A 16,154-nucleotide genomic window follows, 5' to 3' on the forward strand; every position below is an offset into this window, starting at 1 on the left:
AACATGGGTTGTGAAGTTGTGGTGCGGTGATAGGACTGCTTTATTCTTGACCAGAGGTCTCAGGTTCAAGTCCTGGATATAAAGAAAATTATGTTGAAAACGTTACTTTTAATGAGCTTGCAGTATGTGATTCAAATTTAATCAGACTTTAATGCGGACTTCAAACCCATAATTCTAAGCTGGCTGGCCTAGCTGTTGTCTGCATGCTAACTACATCAGTAGAATAAGCAAACGTTGTCCATTTATAAAACCAATAAAATGGTCTGAAGAGAATCGATTCTTGCCCCCACAATTGTCACAACACATTGCAATCAAGAAATGACAAAATAAATGTACAATTGTACATATCTGTTATGGTCTATTTTAATTCTCACTAGCTAGACATTTGGAATAATAGGGAACTAGAAGCTACATATATTGACATACACAAATTTTGGGTTATAATACTAGTTCGTCATAAGATCTTCCACGTACTTGACTCATGAAAAATAATCAAATTCATATGTGAAAGGGAGTATTGTACTTTTTCAGCTTAAATTTTTAGATAAAATGATCACACGCTTCAATAAAATCAACATATAATTCCTTTTTTTTTTGGGATTTCCCTAAGCAAGGGCTATACCTCAAAAAGAACTTTCAACTTCTCAAATAGTAATAGCATGACATATAAAAAATGAGGTAAAAGGGAATTTCAGAGTTCGTTTGGACTAGTTGATTAGAACTAGTTGATAAATAGGGAAAATGCATAAGTACCCCCAATCTGTGCTCGAAATCTCAGAGACACACTTATACTATACTAAGGTCTTATTAACCCCCCCCCCCCCCAAACTTATTTTATAAATAATTTTCTACCCCTTTCTGTCTACGTGGCACTATCAACCAGATAGCTTGAAAAAATTGTCAACACGCACTGGACCCAGAAGATAGTGCCACGTAGGCCGAAAAATAGTTATGTATTTGAATAGAAGTGTTAAAACTAATAATAAGTAGTACTTTTTTAAAAAAAATAATGAAATGTCGAATTTTTTTCTGATTTGGTTTGATTTATGGTGAATAATTCAGCTACTTTTGGTTTTGTACGACTTCTATATATAAATATAAACCAAAAAATATTTGTAAATTAGTTTGATTATTTTATAAGTTTATTTTGATTTTATTTTTTTGGTGTACATTGGGTTTTAATAAGAATTACTTCATTTTATGGAAACACAGCTAGCCAAGTTGGCTAAGTTTTCTTTATTTTCTGCCAAATAAGTTGAGTAGAAAAAAGGTTCGGTCCATGGGAAAATGATAGAAAGAAGCTGAGAGTAATTTGTATTTTGCCTCCTTTTCTTTACTTTTTCTATTTATAAAACAAAGTTTAATTAATTTTAAAAAAATAATACTCTATAAAAGTTTACACTTTTAAGTAAAAAATTTCATAGAAATATGGATTCTTTTGTTTTGGACTTTTAGTGCTTTTACTCTGTTGTCCAATCAAGTTAAAATAAATTTACAAAAAAAAAGAAGATAAAATAGAAAAGCGAGGTTATATTATATATTGAGTACACTATCATACAACAAGTCTAAACATCTAATTGCCAAAAAAAAAAGGTCTATACATCTTGTTAGTCTAAAGTAATTTGGAGTGACATCAAATTCACTAGAAATAAAAAGTGAAAGTGAAAAATAAAGTTATACTATTTAATAAATCTAACTTTCAAAAATTAAAGAGGAGTTTTGTGTTAATTAAAGATTTTATAGGTAAGGCAGACAAATTGTGAAAAAATAGAGGAGACAAGCAGTCAACATGTTGGAACCTTGCAGCAATAATAAATTAAACAAAGATTAGATTAAAAGTAAACATTTGATGAGATGTTGTTGATGCCAATTGTAAAACGGAAACTCGGATTTAACTAAACTTCAAAACTTAATTCACTGGAGAGATTTTTTCAAGTCATATTGAGGAAGTTCGAATCCCCCTCCCTCCTCCTATCCTCACGCTGGGGTGTACAAAATCGAACTGAAAATCGAATCAAACCGCAAATCGAGTCAAATCGGAAAAAAAACCCGATTAATGATTTAGTTTGACTTGATTTGGTATTTTGGAAAAAAAAACCTGACTATACTTGAGTTGGTTTGGTTTTAACTACAAAAGTCAACCCGAGACCAAACCAACCGAACATTATATATATAATTGTTAAAATTTATTTTATACGTAAAAGTATTTAATTTCTAAATATTACTTATACGTTTTCATAATTTTTATCTTTTAACATATCTTTTAAAGATTTTTGAGACTTAGAATTTTGAATGGTCCAATAATGGTTATAGTCCATAAATATTAGTAACTCTAATAAAGCTCAATTCGAAATCAAATCAATACTATGCTAATAAAATAAATTAATTCAACACTAAGACTGACAATAGTGTTGAATATTTGTTCTTTAGTTTTACATTGGTTTTAGACATTTAAAATACATAATCTAATTTTATTTTTTCTTTAATGTTTAATCATGTAACGAAGACTTATTAGACTTATTTTAGCATGATTTAGTACTTTTAAATTATGATCATTTTTATTATGACTTTGCAATATTTATTTTATATGATGATTTCATTATTATTTTTATTGCATATTTTAGTGTCATCACTCATCTCATATTTTGTGTTATTTTCTTAAGAAACACCTTACCTATTGTATTTTGGTTGGACTAAAGAAATATTTGGAGCACAAGTTAATTATATGTTTGTATGCATACTTTATCGGAAAAATCCAAAAACCTAAAAAAAATTGAGGTTTATTAGTTTGGTTTGATTTAAAAATTTAAAAATTCGACACAATGATTTGGTTTGGTATTTGAAAAAACCGAACCAACCCGAGATTGAAAAACCCGAGTTTAATTAGTTTGGTTTGATTTATAAATTTAAAAATTTATCACAAATAATTTAGTTTGATATTTGAAAAACCCAAACCAACCCGATTATGTACACCGCTACCTCACGCATGTGGAAATCTTCATTCATCACCGCCTTCACACGATACGTTCGGACACTATCAAATGAAAGGTATTTAATTTGAGTCTAGTCCAACAAAAAAAACTGTTTGTGAATATATTGGAGTAAAAAGTTATGTGTATTTATGATAGGAGCAAATTATTAGGTTAAGATTGTTAATTATTATAATCATCCTTGAAAGACTCAAAAAGTCATCTGATCTATAATAGGGTGTAGACAACCTAGTTGGAGGGTCAATATCGAGAGTCTGACTCTGATATCATATTAAATAAACTTTAAGGCTAATTTCACCTAAAAAGTTAATTCATACCAAAAGTTGATCAAATCGTATTTAAAAAGTTCTTCATTCACGAATATGAAATTCTTTATTTCATCACTAAGTTTAGTAAAAAAAATCAAATTGGACCAAATATCACCTGATTTTTAGAGAAATTATTTTAATGGAAGACATTGAAGTTGATTTCACGTTGTGTCAAGTCCAACTTTAATTTCTTTTTTTCATCAAATTGCCTTTCTTTTTTGTCTCCTAATCGTTGTCAAGCTTCGGTCGATATAACTTTATTAAATTTATACAAGTGGGATTATTCTAAAAAGTTACTCCTTCATTAAAGTTATTTTTTCATAAAAATACATTAAAAAAAGTAATTTTTTTTTTGTTTGGTAAGTAAAAAAGAATATTATTTTAAAAGCATTATATATAGACAAATACCAAATATGGGTGGTGGAGGTAGGGGTGTGGGGTGGTGGGAATTGGGGCTACGACGGCAGGATGAAGGTGAGGTGTGCTTAGGGTCGGGAGGATATAATTAATGTAAAATGTCATTTATAAAACTTGTTTTAATCTCTATTTTCGCTAAAAAAATCATTTTCCTCATTCTTAAAGACCTTGTTTTCCTAGAGAAAATATTTTTCAAAACATTTTGACCAATCAAAATTCAAAAATATTTTCCATAATGTTTTCCTCCATACCAAACACATCCTAAGTTTCTATTTTTTAATTATTTGACATTTTTTTTGAAATTAACTTCACACTAATTAATAGTGTAAAAGATTTTATACTATCAGTTCACTTTTTTTATTATTTTTTTTTCATATGGTGTTCGATATTCATATTGGAGCCCGACTAAATTTGAATTTGCGCCAGAGAGTCCCACATTGAGTGAAAAATACCTCCTAACAAAGACGACTTTGTATTAGGGGACGCAAACACAAGACTTTTGGTTAAAAAATGAAGGACTACTTACCACTCCATCATAAATAATTAGCCGAGACTAGTTATTTTATTTATTATTACAGATCAAATTATACTCCAAATATAAAAAATTCAAATTATACTCCAAATATAAAAAATTGTAAGTGCATATAAGTTTAATTTTTTAATATATAATTTTTAGTTGGTGCCAGAAGCTGTCATACCATTATTATTTTTATATATGTTGGAACACCTCATCACCACCTTATATAAGCCGTCTTTCGAGTGGTTTCTTTACTATTTTACTGGATAAGTAAACGATTTTTGCAATATTAGGTATGTGGGTAAATCATAACCAACTACAGTACAATTTTATGAATATAAAAATAAGTGCTTACATAAAAAATAATAATATTCACTATTAAAAAATGAAACTCAGCGATGGACAAATTTTATCGCTAAAAAGCAAATTAAATCTAACAATGAATCAACAACTATTATCAAAATATTTTGTTAGTTGAAACGTTTGGAAATTAAATGATTCTCTTTTATTGAAAGTATCGATCATAGAAATGAGCCTTATAATACACATATATTCACAATTAGGTAAATCCTAATACAGATACCAAACACCAAATTTTAAACAGGTATGTGAATAAGTACAATATAATCTCTGAAAATAATATAATTTTAAATCAAGTGGTTAACACAATTTAACTAGTCTGATAATCTATTAAACAGAATATAATTTTTCATGTTATTAGGCCTGCCCACATGAAAAGAGTGTCAGAGACATCAAATAATTAAAAAAATTAAAGTGATAAGACAATTAATAATATTTAACTAATTAAAGAAATATATGTATATAAGAAAAAGTTTAATCTATAAATGAAGAATAAATCTATTGCTATAGAAAGCTAAGTACGCACTTTGCCCAAATACAAAAATTATTGTTATATAAAAAAGTCATCAAGATCTTTATAATATTCCTATAAGTTTTGGATCTTCCCATTTTAATATATCCTTCAATGTTTCTTAGTAATTTCTTACAAGATAAGAATCCCTTTTCTCACCCTACTATAATATATATTATTTCTCGTTTAATTTACGTGATATAATTTAACTCAAAACGAAATTTAAGTAAAAGACAATGAGATTTTTGAAGTTTGTGTATATATACACATACCATAATAGATGTGTAACTATAATAACTCTTCATTATGAAGAACATGATAAGTTTTCGATTAAATGTTTGCAAATATATAAATATGTAATGTTTTTCAAACAAATTAATAATAAAATAATATCATATAAATAAATTTAAAAAAGAGAATTAAAGGACAAGAGTAGGAAGATGTCAACAAAGGGAAATGTTTTTTTTTTCATTTAAAAAATTATATAAAATAAAAGAGAAAACATTAAACCAAATGAGCCATGAGAAAGGACCAGTGAAATAATGGTGTGTTATTAGAGGCGAATTTAAAATATAAAATTTACGTTTTTAGAATATTACTGAACTCAATAACCATTTGAGTTATTATTAGTTAGGTTTAAAATTTAATATATGATTGATTAAACTTATTGATTCGATTCCATAGCTTTAAAATTGCATACCGCCCCTAATTGTCATATTTAGTGACAGATCCAACAATGAAATCATGAATATGATAAAATTCAACAATATTTCGAAATTGAATCCTAAATATAAATAATTATTATATAAGTGTAAATATATGTATATATAAAATTAGATATACATCTAGAATTATGTATATACAAACTTAATATACATTTAAAATATACTCTTTAAATTTAAAATTCACGACGTCTAAATTCTTAATTCCGTAAAGGGTGGTAGGTTAGTTAAAGTTTGTTAGAAATAATTATAAATATGCCAAGTCCGTGTGTGTGCGCCTATGTCTATAATATAAAAATATTGTTTGATAACGATATAAAGCCTTCAAAAAATTGACAAGCATTTTCAAAAAGGCAATCAAATTCTTTAATACTTTGTCTCTTTTTTATTTTTACCTTCATAGTACTTTAATCTTTGTTTATAAATTTACTATAAACTTTCTTTTGCCAGTTTATTTTTTCTCTGCCTCTAAATGCCACTTTTTTTTCCCTTCTTCTTTGTATAATTCCATAATTCAATTTTAATTTTCTTGAAAACCCCCAATTTGCAGAAGAGTTTCTTTGTACTTATGAACAGGTTAGCCCCTTAATTTAATTTTTCAGTTTATTTTTGTATTTTTTCTTTTTAGTATTAATGTTTTGCCTAAAAAGTTCAATTCTTGAATTATGTATCACAAAGAGAGACAGAGTCATATAATAGTTGTAGTTGTATGTTTTTTTGTGTGTGTGTTCAGGGGCGAATTCATCTGAGTCCCTTACGCTGGAAAATTACACTGTATATATGAATTTTTATTTTTTTTTATGTATATATAGTATATGTTGAATCTCTTTAGGTTGACATATTCATATGTTATGTTTGCTTGTTCGTATTTTAAATTTCCTTTAGTGAAAATTCTGATTCAACTGTTGTGGTGTGTTATATACTAGAAGTCTATTTATTTGTGTTAATTTTTTATTTTTTTGGGGTATTTTGTGTTTTTTGTATTGATTACATGAAATAATATGGACGAACTCTGGTTACCTTTAATTTGTGGTTTGATGAGAAGCATAAAAAGCTATTTCGAAATAGCTAACAATTTCTGAAACAGAGTGTTTAGTAAAGTTAGTTGATTCTTCACTTGGATAAGTTGTATTTATTTCCTTAAATCTTTATCAAGTTTGATGGATTTCCTTATTGGTGTCTCTATTCTATTTTTCGTGTTAGACGGAGGGGACGTATAGACCATGATTTCTTGATACAGTTCATTTCTTTTGGTTAGTAGGTAGTGCAACGTTGTCTTGCTTTTTGATTGATTTAGGCTTGGTGGTGTTTGTCATAGTACTAGCCTTATTCTTGTAGTTTCTTGCTTTTTGATATCTACCATCATCTGTTGTTTATTGTGTTTAGGTTATCGTACTATTTTGTTGTTATTGTTCCTTTTCTGGATGTTTTGCACTGCTTTCGTTATTAGTTGCTATGTTTTATTCACTGTTGTTTCTTTCCTTTTCATAACTACTTTGATTTGCTGCTATGAAGCCGAGCGTCCTTTGAAAACAGCCTATCTACCTCCATGAGGTAGGGGTAAGGTCGGGATACACTCTACCCTCCCCAGACCCCACTTGTGGGATTTCACTGGATATGTTGTTGTTGGTAGAAACTCAATTGCAGTCTATTTCATATCATCCATGATCAAACTATAAGGTGACTTGTTCGGTGATTTCATAGCTAGAATTTGCTGTATCCTCCAGAAGTGCCTCATGTATCTCATAATCCGAAAAAATACCTGTTTGTTTGTCGTCCAATCATTTTTTAGTTTCTTAGAAATGATTTTCTTAGCTGTAACTCTGTTACTCTCTCTGCTCTGCAGTAATCTAAAATTCGCGTGTAAGTTATGTGATCTTTCTTTTTGATTCAGTCTATGAACATGAGTTCTACATCAACTCAATTTGCCCCCACAAGAAGGATGGGCATATTCGAACCGTTCCACCATATGAGTATGTGGGAAGACGCGTTTAGAGGTGACATTATGCCCAGTGTTAGTGCGTGTATGGTCACACCAGCAAATGACAGGGCAGATGACAAGGTAAAGAACCATACATGCATCTTCTAGCTAATTAAATCGAAGTTTCTACCGTTGTTGAACTGATATTTTTGGTTATTGTAGTCGGGATATACTTCTAGTGACCAACTTATACCCTCTGGCTCTGAGGATAATCAAGCAGGAAAGAGTGTTTCAGACAAGGTGGGCTTAACATACCTTTAAATCTCTATTTATCTCTCGTTTCCGTGTTTATATGCTTTAGGTGAAAGTATTGAAACATTCGTGATTTAACCAAAACGAATAGATAAACGACATGTACCTCTGATGTTAAAGGCTAAGTATATTTTCATATTGAAAGTTAGGTACAACGGCGTCTAGCACAGAATCGTGAAGCTGCACGTAAAAGCCGTATGAGGAAAAAGGTATGTGAAAGTTGTAATATTTCTTGTGTTGTAGATATTTGAAGAATTCCTACCTTGATTCCTTTTCCAACTCTTTTCAACAGGCTTATGTTCAGCAGCTCGAAAAAAGTAATTTGAAGCTAGCACAACTTGAAATGGAACTGGAGAGAGCTCGACAGCAGGTCAGTGAAATTCTCTCCTGTGCGTTTCTAACTTCTATACAGTATCATATTAACTCACATCACGTAATAAATTTATTGCAGGGACTGTACATTTTAGGTTCAAATGGTAATATGGGGCTAAGTTCAACAATTAATCCAGGTTCGCGGATACGGATTTGTCGCTTAATAGCTCATTTTCATTTTATGTTCATGAGTAGTTTAAATTATCAACTGTTTTAGAATCTTAATGTTAACTCAGCTAGACCTGCTCAAAATCTCTTGCGTAAAATAATAGACTACTTCCACTCTTTTGTTAGGTAATGTTACACGCTGTTGTCTAGCTAAAATCTTCACAATGTCTATTAGAAAGATGGTAAATTGCATGCTAGTAAAACAAGAGTGTGACCCTATTTACTTGAGCGTACGTCATGTAACTTTCTTGAAAACAGCTAGTGTGTATCGTGAATTTTGTCCCTAACTGGTGCTGCATATGCAGGAATAGCTGCATTTGAAATGGAATATAGTCTCTGGGTTGAAGAGCAACAAAAAAAGAACGTAGAGTTGAGGAACATATTGCAATCCCATGTAAGCGAAATGGAGCTCCAGTTGCTGGTAGAAACCGTCTTAAACCACTACTACAATCTCTTCCGAATGAAAGTTGATGCTGCAAAAGCTGATGTGTTTTACTTGATATCTGGGATGTGGAGAACTTCGGTGGAACGCTTTTTCCTCTGGATTGGAGGATTCAAGCCATCTGAACTCATAAATGTATGTAGTCCTTGCTGCATTTTCACTGCTCTGTAGCTTACTAATATTCGTTTATCATAGTTCTCATAGTGTAGCTCATACATAAATATCCTGAAGTAGTCATCACGCCTATATACATAAATGTCTCGGGGTCGTCATATTGCCAATCTACGTTTAAAGAGGCTCCCCAATTTCCTCTCATGTTTTCTTGTGACACCAAAATCAACTCTTGCCGCGACTATTTTCACATATCTATCCTTGCTGCATTGATTGAAATTCTCATCTAATGATGTTGAGATCTAGTTGCATCTCTAACATTCACCGTCCATTAGTCCCACTCGTATTCTTTTTATCTCTTGCTTGTGTTATTTCCTTAAGTTCTGCCTGCAACTTATCAAATAAGTGTGAGATTTCTCATTGTAACGTCAATTTTATAGATCGTGATGCCACAACTTGAGCCATTGTCAGATCAGCAGATCGTGAAAATCTGTAATCTGCGACACTGTTGTCAGCAAGCCGAGGATGCTCTCACTCAGGGAATGGATAAACTTCAGCAGACTCTGGCACAGAACATCCTAACTATGACCACTGGAATGGGAAGTTACAGTTCTCAAATGGTTTCTAGTATGGAAAAGTTAGAAGCACTCGAGAGTTTCGTTACCCAGGTAACACTTTCTATTACTCCCTCCGTTTCAAATTTTTTTTGTCTGGTTTCAACTTGACACAAAGTTTAAAAAAGTAAAAAGGACTTCTGAATCTTGTGGTCTTATACATGTCATGTGGTCGTGGAAAGTTACTTATCAAATGATAATCTTTGTTGGTACTCATATTTTCTTAACAGGCAGATCACCTTAGACAGCAAACACTACAACAATTGTCACTTGTCCTGACTACACGCCAATCAGCCAGGGGGTTACTCGCGTTTGGGGAGTATCTTCAACGTCTTCGTGCTCTAAGTTCTCTTTGGGCTGCTCGTCCTCGTGAACCTACCTAGCCTTTTACGAGCAAAGCAGACGACGATAACTAAGTTTCCTCGAATGTAGCTGTTAACTACGCCTGAACGAGATGTACATGGAAAATGTAATCGAAGTCTTGTCTAGAATTTCATACTCGGAAAACGCATGTTATTCAGGTGGTATCCTGGCAAGTTTCAAGAATTTTATGTACATAGGGAAGGGGGATGTGTATAATTCTAGAATAAGAACTTGATGAGAGTAGAGAAATTTAACTATGAAACTCAGAGAAATCTGGAAAATGTGATTTTTACACATGGTGTAAACTGAAAAATGTATTATGGAGAGAGTTTTCTCCCACTTATTAGTTTGAATAGAGTACTCCCTCCTATTTGTATCTGATTTTACAAGTAATAAAATATCCTCATATCTTTATCATTATTGCCGAGGTTAAGTCTCCTAATCTATGTTGCTCATACTCTTCAAAATTGAAGTATTCGATACACATTCATTGACATTTTTAAGGAGTCCAAGAGATGTCACACAAGACATAACAGGTGCACAAATTCAGCAGGAAAATCATAACCTGACATGCATCCATCGGCATTTTAACTTTGATGATAAAGTAACGCGACAAAATCAAATTCGTTTTATTTTACTAATTTCACATGTGAGCCAACGTCAACAGAAAAGAGGAGAAGACGGAAGGTTGTATTCAAAATCTATGTCGGAATTGGCTGGTGCAAAGATAATCATTGATGATGGGAGTTTGGATAACATACCATCCACTGCTCAAGCATCCAATCAATTCAATCCAATCAATTCAAATGAGGGTAAAAAAAAAAGAATAGGACCTATTATTCCTATATGTTCCATTAGTAACATTCCCTTGTGATGCTACTGTGGATTTTGCTTGGGTTTAATAATTCCCTATTATAAATCATATAGAAATTTCTTGCAAATGAGCAAATTTATTGGATTGGCTTATTCAAATACTAGATCTTGTGTTGGTAGTTCCAAGTTGTCTTCAAAGCGGACTCAAACACGTCTCTTATTGAAATAGGACAGGAGCTCTTTTAAGTAAGGGCCTCATCCAGAGCCCTATCGAATCAGATCAAAAAGGGCATGAACGGCGGACCTATGTTGAGTAAGGGGGGAAAAGGTGCCCCTTCTGCTAAGTTGGAGCTAGGGAAGTTAAAGCAAGACGTCTGATACGACGTCATCCTTATGGACGTATTACATATCCTACTCAAAATCAATTGTTCTTTTATACTTTATTTGAAGCTCCGTTGAACCCCTACTTAGAAAGGGAGAATAGCGGAGTTGTTGTACCGCCCGCCTATGTGGTAGCCAAATAAATTGACACATCACATAGATATTGTGTTTTTAAATGTAAAGGTCGAGGGTACAACAGTCATTAGCTAATTCTTTTTCCTCCAAATGTAACGAAATAAACCGTCCACAAAATTAGAAGAGAATTTTTGAGGAAACAAAAAATTTAAAATTAAATAAGATTCATTTCTCTGTCACTTCATCAAATCTTCTTCCAATTTTCTACTCCATTAATGGCATAGAAATCTGAAATACTCTGTGAAGAGTGAAATTAACAACCAAAAATAGAAAATTATGAGCAATTTGAGATCTATTTGTAGGCCTCAAGTTGTGTATTTTTCAATTACTTGTTGTTGCAGAGACTTATTGGGAAAATCAGCAGTTAGGGTTTCAACTTGGAACCTTAATTCAGTTCCTCGATGGACTAAACCACCGGTGCTGCAATCATGGTATCATACTTCGAGTAGAATTGAAACTTGGGATCATCGATTGAATCAGCAGAGGAAAATGGTGACTACTTCTGCTTATAATTGGAACGATTCAAAGTCTCCCTATGAAACTCTCGGTATGTTTGAGTATCGAACTACTCCCTCGGTTTCAATTTGTTTGTCTGATTTTGACAGAACGAGTTGCTAAAAAAGGAAGTATGTAGTTGGCTTTTAAATGATTTTATAGTTCTGTATAAAAAAATTACTTTTGGTTTGCTTGGATTTAACTTATATATAGTGACAGTGTAAAATTATTATTTTTTGCAGAGTAAATGTGGTTTAATATATTCTAGGTTTCCAGTCCATGAAAATAGACACTTGAAATTGTTAGTATTTTATATAATAGTGGTCTGACATGAGTTTAAATGGTGTATCATGGTAGGGGACGATTCACATAGAAGTCCCCAACTTGTTTGGGATTGAGGCGTAGTGGACCATTGTTGTCAAAGAATAGAAGTTGAACTCAATTTGACTGGGAACTATGATGAGAAAAACATCTTATAGAAAACGCAAAGGAAGAACGAATAGTTTCTGATCAAAGATACATTTGAATTGAATAATGTTTAGGAACATTTGTGTTGTGTGAAATACTTGACTTTTAGCAAAATGTAGAGGATCTAGGAGTTGCGAAACTGCGTTAAAACAAAATTATTAGCTCTGCTAGATTAAGTTAACATATTAGAACAACAAGGAAGCTGGAAAAAAAATATTCAAAGACTACATGTTGGAAGAAAATTTCTATATCGGTAGCAAATCTTTCTAATTAACATGGTGCATTTTCATAGTTTCAAGAGTTCTATGTGTGTATGAGTTTTCAACTTTTAGTCTTTTCATTTCTTGTCTTCTCTATTATTCTTTTTTTTTGTTTGGTGTTTATCTGATCTGGCTTCATAAAGGACATCTTCATCTTGGGATATATGTGTAAAAGTGTCATATGCCTATATGAACAATCTCATTCCAACTTATTTAACTTTTATGAAGTGTCTATACACTACCAACTTGATTTTGCTGGTTTTAGTAATAAGACACACTGAAACTACCTTTAGAGCTCCTTCATATTAGTGCTAGTGGACTATAAAGCACAGTGGAGTCCTTTCCCTCTTACTCTGTGCATTTCAGTACTTTTGCAATATTTGCAAAAACTGATGCAATGTTTCTGTTTACAGAACTAGAAGGGGATGCTGATGAAGAACAAATAAAAGTGTCATATAGACGATTGGCGAAGTTTTACCATCCAGATGGTTTGTGCTTAATCTTTTAGTTGTCACTTTAGTGCATTCCTCACACATGCATTTTCTCTTGGTTACCTTTTTTTTGCCTTTTTGGTAATCAGCATCAGTATGTTGAGTACTTGTTTGATCTGCTGCTAGTTTTGATTTTAGCTATATTTGTAGGCATGTACAAAAAAAAGAACTTGTTTGGCACGGTATTCTCTGGTATCGAATTCATGACACTGAATAGTAAAGAAAAAGACTCTTCTATTCACGCCCTTGTATAGAAGAAAAAAGATACGGTAAATACATATGCTTGTATATGTATGCGTAAATGTGACAAGTTGTTCTGTGTCCATATGTAAGTTGTACGCTCATCTTCAATTAGTAGACCTTTCATGTAATATTACACTTCCACTTTTTCTCCCGGCTCTCTGGCTTTTGCTATGACTTGAGTTATCTTCACTAGTGGAATGCCTTTCTATGTTTTTTAACAAGCCTTGGATAGGATCTCTCTTTATCTTTGGAACTGATTTATATGATGTCTTTTTGTACTAGTGAAATGACCTATACCTGTAGCACAAAAGCCGGATTTGATAAGTCCAAAGTAGGCTTGACAGAAAGCTAACTCATGAATTGATGATAGGGAATATTTTCTATGGTCCACGAGATCATTTCCATCAATATTTGATTTATTGAGGTGCTCCATTTCTCGCAAGTAGAAACTGGAAATATCATAGATGAGATTTTAGCTGTGTACGGAGCTATTTCAGTTGCACTTAAGAAATATTTAATAATCATACCAAAAGAAATCCTAGCTCAACCAGTTTGGTCAAGCTACTACAGTTGTGTGGATATCCATTTTCTCTATCATGAATCTCAAATAACAAAATTTCAGTAAATTAGGCCTTCTTTCTTGGTTAGGCTTTTGAAAATCTTATCAAGAATTTTTGTAAATGGTTGCCGTCTCTTGTTGGTCAATCCTAGTGATTACTTGTTGGGTCAGAGAATCAATTTCCTAGAGCCCTTGTATCGGCTGTTCTCTTCTATCTGGAACTTACTTCTGTTTCCTCTAAGTTTATAATGGCAGAGGGACTCTTGAGGAAGGAGAAACTGCTGAAGCTCGATTCATTAAGATTCAAGCTGCTTACGAGCTTCTTATAGATGCAGACGAACGGAGAAACTATGATAAAGACAATCGAGTAAACCCCATGAAGGTGAAAATTTAGAATAATGTTGATAGTTGTTAATGTATTATCTTTTCATCAATTAAAAAAAGAGAAGATTGCTTATTATCCAAGTAGTATCAGTTTATAATCTAAAAAGGAGCTAGAATCTAAATGACTCTGTTCTACACATTGCCCTCTTGTTGATGTGTGAAAGCGAATTTTGCTAGGCCAAATGAGCATGCTTTAGTGTACTCCAAACTACCAAATTTTGCAACGTGGAAAGGGAAATGTATATGAAAATGAGAAATTACATATTCCTTTTGCATATTGTGGATGTTGTAGATATTCAATGGACAGGATTACAGGAATCTTTTTTTCTTTTTTTTTTGGTTGATAAGTTTTCAGTGTGGACAGAATTTGCCAATACTAAGATTTTAGTGATTTTGCAAAGTTCTAGTATTGACACCATAATTAGCCCCCAAACTTTTACTTTGTCAGATGGCTGGATTTGTTTATATTTTTTTACTGTCAATGAAGTGTTTCCTTAATGTGGTGCTATTTGTTCTCTAGCTTCTCGGGCCTGCAGTATCTTCATTTTCTCAAACTAACATGATGCTTTTCTGTTATTCATCAGGCATCCGAAGCGTGGGTGGAGTGGCTAATGAAAAAGCGAAAAGCATTTGACCAACGAGGTGATATGGCCATTGCTGCATGGGCTGAACAGCAGCAGCTAGAATTAAATCTGAAGGCCCGCCGCCTTGCTCGTTCAAAGGTATAGAACTGCTTATAGTACACGCTTTGTATCTCTGTGTGCTAGCCTGCTAATCATGCATTCTGTATTGCCCTTGTTAACTTACGAATATCACTTCAAGATATGCACATATTAAGATGTGTTTTGACATCCTTTAACTTCTCATTAACATAATGTGGCTCTGAATATCCCACGTAGAAAAATACTATAACATACATTGGGATGGTCTTAATCAGTTCATCAATCTTCACTTTCTTTCTTCTCAGTTCCTCTCTTCTCACCGTAGTGATAGATATTCGACAATTTGGTGAACTAGCATTAGCCATATACCCAGCAGGTCACTCAATCTACATTATACCATACATATGATGCAGTTTTCCATTCCTCATTCCTTATGTCGTTCCCTTCATTCCACTCCTGAAGACTATATATGATGCACATTTCTTTCCTAGCGTCATCTAAATTTTATTGACAAAATGGACCTTTTCAGATGGATCCTGAAGAAGAAAGGCGAATCATTGCTAAAGAGAGAAAGGCTTCTGTGGAGAATTTTAATAATACGTTAAAGCGGCATACACTTGTCTTAAGGAAAAGAGATATAATGCGGCGAAAAGCAGAGGAAGAAAAGAAAAGAGTCATTAGCAGGCTTCTGGCTGCTGAAGGTCTGGAGCTTGCGGAGGAGGACGATAAGAATCTATAGAAGATGCAACGCGTATTGGTTCGCCTCCATGGACCTGGTGAAGAATACAGTATCTTGGAAAGCTACTTCAGGTTAAAACAATGTGTTGTGCAATACAGGAAGAAATAGCTGTATATATGATATCTCCCATACATCACTTTACAAATGAAAAAATAGTTATCTTTTAAAGTTATTTAGATGAACATCAATCATAGGTTAACTTTGTACTCTACTGAACTTGGCAAGGTTGAAACGTTTAGTTTTCTATTTGCCATTGTAGACTCATTATCTGTGGGTATATTGATGCTGTATCTCTTTCATACAAGACGAGATTCACGTCAAGTTTAGAGTTAAAGGATGGCTCCAGTTACCGCATTATCGGTATGATTTAGAGCCACAAAGACGCTAATAAACAGC

The 16,154-nt window shown here is 32.6% G+C and overlaps 2 protein-coding genes across 3 annotated transcripts; both read left to right on the top strand.

Annotated features, from left to right (window-relative positions):
* Nucleotides 1–6,267: 6,267 nt before the first annotated feature.
* Nucleotides 6,268–10,548, top strand: LOC102589942 (transcription factor TGA7). 2 transcript variants are annotated; one of them, XM_015314762.1, is made up of 10 exons: nt 6,268–6,401; nt 7,341–7,505; nt 7,720–7,887; nt 7,969–8,046; nt 8,208–8,267; nt 8,351–8,428; nt 8,510–8,567; nt 8,904–9,175; nt 9,592–9,819; nt 9,996–10,548. In XM_015314762.1, exons 3-10 carry the CDS (start codon nt 7,723–7,725, stop codon nt 10,146–10,148), a joined length of 1,092 nt encoding a protein of 363 aa, XP_015170248.1. In that variant the 5' UTR covers nt 6,268–6,401; nt 7,341–7,505; nt 7,720–7,722; the 3' UTR covers nt 10,149–10,548. The 2 variants fall into 2 exon arrangements, with proteins under 2 accessions (XP_015170248.1, XP_006360289.1); XM_006360227.2 differs by lacking the exon at nt 7,341–7,505.
* A 1,052-nt stretch (nt 10,549–11,600) lies between these two features.
* Nucleotides 11,601–16,056, top strand: LOC102590469 (pre-mRNA-splicing factor cwf23). Its single transcript, XM_006360229.2, has 5 exons — nt 11,601–12,004; nt 13,094–13,168; nt 14,216–14,355; nt 14,942–15,079; nt 15,549–16,056. Exons 1-5 carry the CDS (start codon nt 11,734–11,736, stop codon nt 15,756–15,758), a joined length of 834 nt encoding a protein of 277 aa, XP_006360291.1. The 5' UTR covers nt 11,601–11,733; the 3' UTR covers nt 15,759–16,056.
* Nucleotides 16,057–16,154: the final 98 nt, after the last annotated feature.

Source organism: Solanum tuberosum, unplaced genomic scaffold (genome assembly GCF_000226075.1).
Source record: "Solanum tuberosum cultivar DM 1-3 516 R44 unplaced genomic scaffold, SolTub_3.0 scf00314, whole genome shotgun sequence".
Classification (NCBI taxonomy): Eukaryota; Viridiplantae; Streptophyta; class Magnoliopsida; order Solanales; family Solanaceae; genus Solanum; species Solanum tuberosum.